Source organism: Aptenodytes forsteri, unplaced genomic scaffold (genome assembly GCF_000699145.1).
Source record: "Aptenodytes forsteri isolate BGI_AS27 unplaced genomic scaffold, ASM69914v1 Scaffold296, whole genome shotgun sequence".
In the NCBI taxonomy this organism is placed as follows: domain Eukaryota; kingdom Metazoa; phylum Chordata; class Aves; order Sphenisciformes; family Spheniscidae; genus Aptenodytes; species Aptenodytes forsteri.
The window spans coordinates 1,274,032-1,286,472 of NW_008796181.1; the positions used below are offsets into that span (position 1 = coordinate 1,274,032).

The following is a 12,441-nucleotide window of genomic DNA, read 5'->3' on the forward strand; positions in this document are numbered from 1 at the left end:
ATTTTCTGTCAATTTGTCTGACTTCAGCAATAATTTTTGAGACTGAGTAGAACACAATACTTCTCCATGTTCAGCTAATAGCTTTAGTATATCCTATCAAGAAAATGAGTTCTTTGCAAACAAAAGCGTGACCTAAGCATGACAAAAGGCACAACTTACTATTAGTAACTCAAGTATGATACTACAGATTACATGAAAATGTGGAATTAATGAAAGGACTTTAGGGTTACAAAGAGCTTATGCTGAAAAGATATTAGTGAAATTCTGGTCTCGAGAACTCATCTCGGACTTTCATTCTTAGCATTATTTTAAAAATAAGAGTTAAATGGAGGTTGGTTGTGACAAAGTTGAGAGGCATTGCTACATATAGAACTAGGTGACCCTGCAAACTGAAAGAGGAATAAAAATACTACGAAAAAAATTCTGCTACAGACCACAAAACTGTTTCTCAGTCTGAAGCAACAGGAAAGATCTAGCGTACTAGCCACAGGATAACTGAATCACTAACACAATACAATCACTGTTTCCTTTCCACTATTAGGCCTGCTGTTCCCAGAACAGCTAGAAAAAGCCACACCATGGCATGGCACAGCACCCCAGCGAGCCTTCACCTGAGGTTCCAGTGCACAATGCTGCAAAGCATTCTTGTTCAACTCAGGCTCTTCACTTCCCAGTTCTGTGTATCTGCTTATCTAGTATAGTTCACAAGCTCTGTTTTTAGTAAAAAGGCTAAACAGCTGATCTTTGTTAATAGATCAAGGTGGAAACCAAAAGAAGTGCTATTTAAATTCACACACAATTCTGATACAGAAACAAGTTGCTAAGAACTGCCAAGAATGAAATTGGCTTGACCAGATCAATTTAATATTCTAGAAAGCTTTACAAATTAATAAGGCTAGAAGGAGCAGAGGCAGAGTTTAAGACAAATATTGACCAATCCAAAAAGAACATTATCAAATCGTGAAACAGCAAGAGATCTGGAGACCATAAGAGGTCCTTTCCAGTTGTGACAAGCAAATAGGGTTACAGCAAACATCTCAATGTGTGAAATGCAACAAAAAAAATTACTAGCTGCCAGATAAATGTGTTACACAAAACCATGGAACCTAGCAAGATACAAAATTGGAATTTAATTAAGCTGAACTAGAGCAAAAGCCTTCCACAGTAACCTTGCTGCCGAGAGCCTGGGAATATGAAAAATGTAGGGCGTTAGCTTTTACTCAAGTCCCATTTAAACTTCCCACTGGAGGTTAGCAGGGAAGACAGTAATTTTAAAAAGGCATTTCTATTAAGTTTGCTGTCAAAGCTCTCAACCCTGCTGGATCAATACTCAGATCAATATACACACTTTGATAGAAGTCAAAACAGATGGTGACCGTAATTTGATTGCCTGGGCAAGTCCTCTTAAGCTACCAGAGTATTGTGGAAGATCTTTCCTATTGCCTAACACTGTCTTGATACAGACCATAAGGAATTGAACAAGACAGGATCATTGATGCTTTAAAATTTAAAGGAAGAAACAAAAAACTTGGAATAAACAGATCAAGACTAAAATACTGATGAAAATACTATCTACCTACAGTCTTAACATACCTTGTTCTATTAGTATGTTCACCATAATTTGGTTTCCGTTTTAACTGATGAAATGCTACCACAGAAAACAGATTTTCATTTCTTTATCTGGGCTGCTAAGCTCAAGACACCAGGAGGCAACAACGGGAGTAGCTGAAAAAGAGCATGTCCTTTAGCTGCCAACCAGGGAACAGCACAAGCTGCAGAAGCCTCCAAGGATCTATGCTTATTTTAGTCAAAGACATTTTTGCCCTCACAGTACCACTTCTCAATGAACATTCTTCTCTTCACTTTAGAAGTGGAGGATTGTCCACTTAAGGCTGAGAAGACTAACTCCTATTTCATAGAAGTTATTCATCACCAACAACGAAGCTCTGATTAAAAAAAAGGAGTTAGGTAGCTTAGTACCTCTAGATACACATGAAAGCCTAACAAAAAGGAGTTAGGTAGCTTGGTACCTCTAGATACACATGAAAGCCTAACATCTGTTGCATCTCCTCCACATGACGTGCTTGCCGTTCACTACTTCAGAACTAAAGATGAAAACCAAGAATGATGGACTGCCAAAACCTGTTCAACATTAAAGACCTTGCAAGCAACAGAAATTTATAGCCAGACCGTATCCTTTCTTTGAGAAGCACAGAAGAGCCAACAGGCAAGTTGTTTTACCCGTATTTTGTGATGGCCTGCTAAAGAGCACTTGAGATGACCGGTTTTGTCTGCTTCAGAAGAAAAGACATGGAATGCTTCAGCACTTGTAAGAAGCTGATCAGCTTCCTTGCAAGTAGAAGGGAAGCATCAACTTCTCTTCTACTTGGAGAGAGTAAAAGGCCTAAGGTCTTAATCATTTTACTCAAACAAACAAAAGTTTTAAAAAATAGGATTATTGTGGCTGTCATAACAAAGATGCTGTACAATACTAGAAAATTAAGATCTATTCAAGAACGACCAGCATTTAAACAAAGCAAGACAACCAGATGGAAGGGACAAAATAACGGAAGATGACAAAACCTTATGAACGCTGAGATGCTTCTTGCAAGTAAATGACTCCAGCTACAACGGACTCTGTCCTCATGACAGAACTGACTGCAGCCAACAGCGAGGATGAAATAGATACTCTGGGAAATTTTTCAAGTAACATATTTGCTGCAGCATGGCAAGAGTGAGTCTACAGGCCAAAAGTCATATATTGATACATTGCTATTTATCTGAAAGTTTCTGATGGTTAACCAGAACAATCCAAGCCAGGAAGTCAAAGCAATCGCAGTAGTGTAATGAGCTACAAGGCTGAGGGACCAATCTAGCAACTAATTGGGTACTTCACATAAATGAAAGTGCCCTTTTGGTTCATATTTAAGTCCGCCTTTGTATCTGATGCTAGAGCAATGAACTCTACTTATTCTTGAAGTAATTCTATGTACTTTTACTTACATCTCAAAATAATGTAGTTCAGCACTGTCTCGTTTCTTACATGGTACCTTGCATATTAGTCTGTAAAGTATCTGTGACATTTGGATCTGAGGGGAAATTTCTGAAAACCCATTAATTTTTATTTCCATTATACTTCTAAGGGAGATAGAGATTCAACGAATTAAACACATGTAAAGAAAATATAGCAGAGGTAGGAGCTGAACCCAGAATATATCTGGTTAATATCTGAACCAGAAGAACACAACAGATTTTATTACCTTTTTATTGATGTGACTGAATAAACAAGAATGTAGCCATTGATGTCTATGGAGTACGTCTGAGGAAATATGGAGTATTCATCCTGTAGAAGGAATATTGCATTTAAAATTACTTACTGCCACAGTTCAGAACTTGATGCTAGCAGATCACCAGCAGTTAAGTTGGTCTATTTGTAAGACATGAGGTGCAGGACCATTGTGTATAGGTAGTACTTTCAGAATTACATTTTTTTTCATCATAATGCCAGATGTGGAATCTTTACCAAATTAAGAGAAAGCTGAGTCAGTCTGTGTACTCTAAAATTTAATCTACATATTTTTTTGGTTTATTCCCTCTGAGACTATGGATCAGCTAAAGCTATTCCCAGTCCTCTTATCCTGCTTAATTATCAGTTTGTATTAGTACAAAACATGTACTCTGTCCTACCACTAATTAGCAATTATGCCTCTTATCTTGCTAGCGATACATTTCAAATTCCTAATTTCAACAGCTGACGACAGGATCTAGCAGTTCATAATTTCCAGTGACACTGATCACATCTAAATTACCTAAGGGGTCTGTTAGGAAGTGAGTAACTGTGACTTACCAACTAACTAATGCTTATCAACTGTAGATGCAAGAAATAGAGTTATTAGTTGCTTTATGTTTATGTAAACTAGATGTTTACATTATATGACAAGCGTTTAATTAAAAAAAAAAAGAAACCCACACACCACAAAACAACAGAAACTTAATCACTGACTTTATGACCGCTGTAGGAAACGAACTGACGAAATAGGTAAATGAAACAGACTTACATATTGCAGGAAATGCAACACAAATACTATGAATCCCATGTTAAAAATCTAAATCGTTCTAATAGATGTTCCCAGGAAACATTTCAATTTTGACAAGAGCCATACTTCTTAATGTACAAGTTCTCAAATTTTTAAACTTATGCTTCTTAAGATGTTAATTTTAGCTTAAGATCACATAACCTCTCTGTACATTGTCATGACTGAACAGATGGAGCAGTGCAATCGCACAGCTTAACTCTAGACAGCCAAAAGGAATCAAACTTCCGTAACTGGCAAATGAGGAAAAACCCTTTATAAATCAACTTCACAGATGCAGCCAAAAAAGTCTGAAAGAATAACACTTGACAAAAGATGTCCTTATTTGCCTTTTTTGCTACACACTGAGGGCAGCCCTCCCCCATCTTCGCTGAAATGCCGAACTGCCACTTCAGCTGGCCGTGTAATCTCAAAGTCAATACAGAAGGGATCTGAGCTAGTCTGCATGTAAAACAGGTGAAAGTGCAACTCTGTAGTTGTTTGACTTTACCCGGAATTTCTCAGGAGTGCCCCAGCTCCTCTTCTGTGATCCTGTACTCCTGTTTAACTGAACTACGCAAATCTGAATAGATAACCATGAAAGGTAAAGAGGCATGGGACAGAAGGAGTACCAAGAAAAATAAGTGCCATAATCTCAACTGTTTCTAATTAATTACTTCATATTTAGCTTGTTAGGAGAAGGAAGAAAAGCTGCCATGCTTCCTGGAACTTGCGGATCAAATTAAGAACTTTGCCAAGTGATGAAACAACGTAGCTCTAACTTTTCAAGTCATAGCCAAGTTTTCAAGTATATAACAAATCTACAATATAATCCTTGCTATGCTGTATACACAAGGACTCCCTATGGATCATTAAGCAAGACAGACTTGAGAAAGAAATCTGTTCAAGCCATACCTTCTATAATCCAACATCATCTCTCCCCTCTAACCCTGTGAGCCAGAACTCAAAGTTCAAGTCATTCATAGGATGAATCAAATCTGAAAATAACCACAGGCTGGGAAAGAAGTTATTTTGGTTTTACAATACTGTACAACATTAAATCAACCCTGAAAATAAACCTCAGCAATAGAGGTCTATTACCAAAGTTACACTGCCTTCCCAGGCGGCCATTTCTTCCTCAAAGAGAAATTTTACTTTTATCACTACGCTACAATTGGAGATGTAAGGCAAGCAGACTTTGGCACAAAGTGAAACCTATGGAGCTTGCTCTGCTGCTCACACTTCACAGCCTGCCCATCTCAACCCTGCTCTCCTCTGCGGAATATTCCCCATCAAACAATCTTGCCCTAGCACGTGTCACCAGTATTGTGTTTTTAATCACTTCAGACACCTCTGACAGATTGTAAGTGAATATAGTGTTGCTGATTAGCACCACAAGCTGACACCATGTAATTACAGCATGGTTATTCTTAAGTCATGTAGTTCTCTTCAAAGAAAGCGATCAAACATACCTAGAAGGTTACAACCCTTCTGAATAGTGTCCCAGCTATGAGCAAGTGTCCTGCAGCTTTAAAGTCTTAAGTACTGGCAGCATATTTTACAACACTAAGATTGTTTAACACTACTCAAACCCAAGAAGTATAGGAAAACCCAAAGGTATAGTATCAGAACTCACAGAAAGTAAGAACATGTAAGCAACAGAAAGTTTAAGATAAAAATACAGGGGTTTAACAGTCTCTTTTCTGGCTGGGATCTCCCCCCCCCCCTTTTTTTTAATATAGGGTTTTAATATAGAGTCTTTCTAAGGACAGAGCACTCCTGTGCATGGAACATGCACTGCAAGTTCAGCCAAGCAGCACTATATAATGAACACCTGTACTTTATGAAGCTACTGCCCATGCCACAGGACACGTGTTCACTGTCTGCTCCTGTGCTCCCCGTCACTACATGAAGCTCAGAAGTGTGCATGAATCATCACTTACTTAAAACTGTAAACAAACTGCAGCAGTTTATTGGTAGCCTGTTAAGTACCACCTATATGCATTTCTGTATACTCCCCATGACTATTTCATGGATATAAGTCACAGTGGTGTAGCTGGAGCACACAAATAGCAAAAAGTCATGAAAAACTTCTCCATGGTTTATTGAACTGACATTTTCCATCTAAAGCAAGACTGCTAGTTCAGTCCGTACATATCAAGCAAGCTACTTATGAACTTTTGGTACATCAGAGTTAAGGCAGTTCCTTCTTTGCTTTTTTAGGCATACGTTCAATAGACAGGAGAACAAAAAAACCCCCCAAAACCGAAACCCAACAAAACTGTTTAAAGAAACACTACAGAAACATTGCTCTTTGGTGACTAAATGACAAGGCAGAATAATTTATGTTAAACTTCAGCTTTGAGCACATGGTTGCTACCAGCTTAGCTCTACAGGAGTATGAATACCTGTCTTAACTCTGAAGAAAGAGTCAAAGAAAGAAAGATAACTTACTTGGCCAGCAGTGTCAACCAGCTGAAGATGATATTCTTGGCCATTTACTGTGATCAGTTTTGTAAAAGCTAGAACAAATAAGAAATACATACACATTTCAGAATTATAAACAAGGAAGGGATCAGAAGTCACTTCATCCATGCCATTGTCAGCCGAGGCACTAAGAAAAAGAACTGCAGTTATAGGCTTTAAAGGAGCAGTAAAAGGCTAGATCAGGTGGGCATACTCTTAACTAGCATATTACAGACAACAAAACTCAGAAATTTACTTCAAAATTTCAAATTTCAGAAGATTCTCACATAGGATGCAGCAGTTTCTCCTTTACTTACTTAGAAACGCATGTAAAAAGCCTTCTTACTCTTTCCTTCTAAGAGACTTCCAAGACTTGCCTAAGAGGCAACCATAATTTGTGGTAATACGAGACACTTAAATACAATTAGCATCAAAGCTAACTTTGAACTTATTATAGGATATTCTCCTCAGTTTTCAAGCAGTTTAGCAAAATCAATTTCCTAAATGTAAATACCATGAGGTAAATGATCTGGATTAAAAAAAATTCTTTGCGGGCTAAACCACACACAGCCTAACTTACAAATATACTAAGCCTACATAACGAGAATTTAGCTAGAAGCTCACCATGTTGCTACCAGCCTATCTAGTCCTCAGTCAGGAAGTACATTCAGTCCTTGAAAGCGATGAGCATTCCTTCTCTTCCTCAGATTCATGAAATGCCAACGCACTGTGAGCTGAGAAATCTTACTCAGTGTTTGTATTATGCAACTGCAAAAGCAAACAGTGTCACAGCTCTTGTAGGAATAATGTACTACCGAGCACTACATGTACCAACCAGAGCACACAAACCTGCCTTCGGAGCTTCACTTTGGCCTTAGTGTTGCACTCACGACACAATTACCGGACAGTACTGATATACTGAGTAAAGTTTGTGTTGTCCTCTGGTTGAGGTGGTTTTCCCAGATACTAACAGTCCTAAGAAGCTTCATCTTTCATTGCAGTGATGAGCAGGGAAATAGCTAACACTGCAGTGACCTCTTCGTCAGCCTCTAAATTGTCCAACAGCTTCCCGAAGCTGCGAAGTTGAATGTTCTCGATCCTGCTGTGCAGTCTCCTGCCAATGCCTTCTGGGTTTTGTACAGGGTCTCCCAGAAGCTGAAGTTCGCCAACTTTCCTCCTCCCCGCCAATGCTCATTGCCCTGTCAAGTCTCCACAACGTGAGTGTTATCTTGAGTAAGTGGGCTGAAATATCTGAAACCAGAGGTTTCAGCCCACCTAGTAAATCAAAGCACCCTTTTTTAAAAAAAAGGAGTAATTCAAACAGCAAAGCCAAACTAATGCAGAGTGTCTAAATAAACAGTGTAAAGCGTACCTGCAGTTTCCATTACAATACTGCCAAGTGCAATTTGAAATGGAGCCTCAAAGAGAGCGCTCCTACCTTACCCTGTCTATCCCCTAAGAAAGCTGCTTTAGCACATGGGCATGCGAGCTGCTATCAAGTCACTGTCTGGACACTGTTGTCATCACTGCACAAAATTTTAGGGTTATGAAGCAAGAATCCACAACAGCTTTTTGCCTTGGATGAATACTGTGGTGAGGACAGAAGCAACCGTTTGTTTGAACAGATGTTAACACGCAGCGTTGCTATATACGGTATCACTGCTTCAAATCAGAGGGAAAACAGACTCATCTGGAGAGGTACTGCATTAACAGGTATATTAAAAGTAACAGTCTCTAGTCTCTTGACACTTCACATACACATCAAAGCACTCCGCAATCAAAGTAGCTTCAAGAGCCTCATAAAGTTAATATTTAAAAAGGGACAGAGACAGATGGCAGCTTTTTCAGACTATTCTAGAAGCCTAGAATAGACCCAGCAAAGACATCACCATCATCGGTACTGGAAGCAGAGTGTGACAGAGCCAGGGGAAGGGAAACAGTGGAGGAGTCACCACAGACTGGGTGAGGAGAACTGTTAGTTCAGTGCAGAGGCTTGTAGCGCTAGAACAGCCCACTGCATGAACACAAATCTGCTTTGATGCAGACAAAATTAATGACTCCCATTTGTTTGCTGAAGCTTTTTAAAAATATTCCTGGTAAGAATTTCATCTTGGGAAAAACCTGCAACTGTATTAAACATAATTAGTGATCCACAGGTCCCCTTGATCTAGAGGAAGTCTTTACTTCCAATTCCATCACCTACCATCCTGGGACACGCTGCCTTCTGCTGTGCCCATGAGCAAGGCAAACAACCGATAATATGATCACGGCATAGTATGGCTCTTCCTGGTATGCCAAGGACAGATTTCATCAGACCTGAACAATCCCTGCAGTCCTAGTCATAACGTGAGCATCTGCGAAACGCTGCTCATCAGCTGAAGCGTGGATAAAGCCTGTTGTAGCTCCACGAAGCACACAGATCTCAGAACAGGACATGCTTACAGCTTGCAACGCATAACTCGAGTGTAGCTATATGAAGAAAGCTGCCATCCACACCTTCACCTACAATTGTTTCTAGTTCTGATGCACTGCTGAAATTTGGAGAATTTGGTGCTGCAGTGAACAGCACAGCACCAAAAAGATCTATACGTACAGTTCAGGGTGCTGCAGTCAATGGCTACATTGCGAAGAACTAAAGCCATTTTGCTCTCAGATAAAGTCCTGGTAAAATTACAGGCAGAGCGCGGCCCTGAATGCTGCTACAGTTCAGCAGAAGTGTAACTTATGCAGCAACTCCATCAGCTGCTGATCATCGTTACCCTAAGATCAAGTATATTTCAATTAGACTAACATGAATGAAATGATTTCCATATGCAACTCAAAAGACAGCTGCTGTGAAAACAAGACATTATGATAAGAAATCAGCACCAGGCATATGAATGCAGACTTTCAGCTCAATAGTGCCACTGAGTAAAGGTACGAGAGTGGTGTAACATTATTCCCACAGAGCTACTGGCTGGTAGCTAAATCCAACCACCTTGTAAGGGTTCCTTGGTTACTACTACCTTCTGCATCCCTTTCTACTTCTCTTCATTCCAAAGTCAATGCCTATCACTAATCTGCCAGGACATCTTTTACAACACTGAGATGTGTAATGCAACAGAGCTATTTTTAATTTTTCTCAGAAGCCTCATTTCCACCCCTTGAGAAGGCTGCTCAGCAGCAGCTCCTGGGAAGAAGCATACTTCACCCTTCCAGTGCAGCTGCCATGACATGCATGGAACAAGTTTAGCCTTAAAGATGCTTCTAGCAGACCCATCTAAGCCTATAGGTATCTCCTCTCCACAACTACTAGGGTGCCTCCAGCCCCCTCCCCCTTTCTAATACGCTTCTACTCACAGTTGTATTAAAAAACATGGGATGGAGGTAGGAAGCCCTTGGGAGAAGACTGATCCTTCCCTTAGGGAGCTACTGAGCCAGTCTAGAGGAGAAAGGAAGACACAGAGCGTGGCACAGTGCTAGAAGCCTCTCCAAAACTGCAAGGAAAAGCAGAAAGCAGCCAGGCAGGCCTCAGAGGAGCTGGAGGAAACATTTTTGAGACTTGGGCAGTCAACTCAGCTTTTCTGCAACACAAAAATCACTGAATTAATGATAACCAAAGACATCCCTGCAAAGATGGGGGTGGGGGGAGTTATGTGCACATCTTCATTATCTATTCCTTCTGACCTATTTGCTTTGAGTTCCAAATTAAGATTCTAGTTTTTATTCCAGTAAAATTTTTGAGTTTTAAATTGTTCTGGTCATAGCTCATCTGAGCTAATCTGCCTTCAGAGCCCCATTCAGCTCAGTGTCCACACAGACTCCCCTCACACACTCGTGGCTCAGCAAGGATCTTCCTTCTCTTTCCAACACTCCTGTAATCGTTCCACTAGTTTCTCAACCTGTCTGTCTCAAGACTAGCCACGCATCGTGGTGTCGCTCCTGTTGGGACATTCAGAAAGGGAAATTCTATTTTGCTAAGCAATTAACCCTCACCTCCGCTGCTGCCACAAAATGCTACAAGTTACTCTTCCTGATACACATTTAGTAGAAGCGACTAAATTCAACATGCTTGTGTACTTAAATAAACTAGCTTTTCTGGTTCTAATGTAATACAAGCAAAAGAAAGGGTGGAAAGCAGCAATGAAGTTGTGCTGGCTTTGTTAACAAACACTAAGTGAAACCTCATGCAGCTTATTTTCCCTTTACCACTTCCAAAGATGATACAGATTTTTACACTGGAAAAATGAAACTACTAGAATATTAGGTCTTATTCCTATTGTTCAAGGCTTATATGCTATGCAACTTGTTCCTGTAAGAGCTTAACTATAGCTTGCCTTCTATACAATTTAGCTTTAAACTCAATTTTTTGTGAAAGTTTTATTATTTGAAGACAAAAATTATAAAGATTGAGCTACCAGCAGTACTGCAGCTTTCTACCCTTTCATCAGCACTGGTAGAATACTGTAATAAATTATCAGTAATAATTTTCTGGAGACAAAACAGAAATCACATAGGCCAGACTATTCTTTAGCCTGTATTTTTTTCATTTCCAAGTTTTGTGATGCTAAAGTAGACCCAGTCACTAAATGAAACTGAAAAGGTTTTATAATCTGCTATAAAGCACTGGAAAAATGCAACATTCTCCAATACCACCCCTAGTACAGGAATCTGGACTTCTCAACCCCTTTTGCCAGCATGGTCAACCAGATTTGAAATTACAAACTAGGAAAACAATAAAAGAGTTGATTACATACTTTGTGTCTTATGACCCTGCACAGAATCAGAAACATACAGCTGGGAATGTCAAAAGACTGGGTTGATCAAAGATTTATATTAAAAAGCATTTTAAAAAGATTAAGAACTTAAGTCAAAAGAATGATTTTATACTAATCCCATCAAAACTAGTTTCACATGTCTGTCTTAAAAAAAAGATACCTTCAATATATTTTAAATTTTAGTGGTAAGTTTGAAAGTGTTCTCTCTTCCGTTTTTCACAGAAACATTTTAAAACATTCTCTCTATCAGGTCTTACAGGGCTGTCATGGTTTAAGACCAGCCAGCAGCTAAGCACCACACAGCCGCTCACTCACTCCCCCCTGGTGGGATAGGGGAGAGAACTGGAAGGGTAAAAGTGAGAAAACCTGTGGGTTGAGATAAAGACAGTTTAATAGGTAAAGGAAAAACCACACACACAAGCAAAGCAAAACAAGGAATTCATTCACTCCTTCCCATCGGCAGGCAGGTGTTCAGCCATCCCCAGGACAGCAGGGCTCCATTACGCGTAACGGTTACTTGGGAAGACAAACACCATCTCTCCAAATGTCCCCCCTTCCTTCTTCTTCCCCCAGCTTTATATGCTGAGCATGACGTCATATGGTGTGGAATATCCCTTGGGTCAGTTGGGGTCAGCTGTCCCAGCTGTGTCCCCTCCCAACTTCTTGTGCACCCCCAGCCTGCTCGCGGGTGGGGTGAGAAGCAGAAAAGGCCTTGACTCTGTGTCAGCACTGCTCAGCAATAACGAAAACATCAACACTGTTTTCAGCACAAACCCAAAACATAGCCCCATACTAGCTTCTGTGAAGAAAATTAACTCTATCTGAGCCAAAACCAGCACAAGGGCTTAAGAATGGGACAGACTTCCTACTGTTTTGAATGTCAGGGCACATCTTTTATGTTTTCAACCCTTACTTTCCCAGCAACGTGTTCTGATCAAAGAAGGGCCCTTCAATTCTCCACCTTTCAGAAAGCAAATTCCTCCAGCCATGCCGCAGATCACAAGACTTTCACCAAATGAATAATGCTGTTTATTTTCCAAACAAATAAGAAATCAAGTTAAAAGTTAAGCCTTTTCAAGATGCCTCTGCCCAACAAAGTTTTCATGGCCATGACATGCTCAATGTTTAGAGTGCAGATCATGCAA

The 12,441-nt window shown here is 39.9% G+C and overlaps 1 protein-coding gene across 1 annotated transcript in view; it reads right to left on the minus strand.

Moving 5' to 3' along the window:
- The window catches only part of RHEB (Ras homolog enriched in brain), a 40,107-nt gene that overhangs the window by 8,701 nt on the left and 18,965 nt on the right, over window positions 1-12,441 (minus strand). Inside the window, exons 3-4 of the mRNA XM_009287816.2 lie at window positions 6,528-6,595; window positions 3,261-3,343 (exon numbers count right to left, since the gene is read on the minus strand). Of these exons, the coding sequence (XP_009286091.1) occupies window positions 3,261-3,343; window positions 6,528-6,595 (151 nt within the window). The remainder of the gene's footprint in view (window positions 1-3,260; window positions 3,344-6,527; window positions 6,596-12,441) is intronic.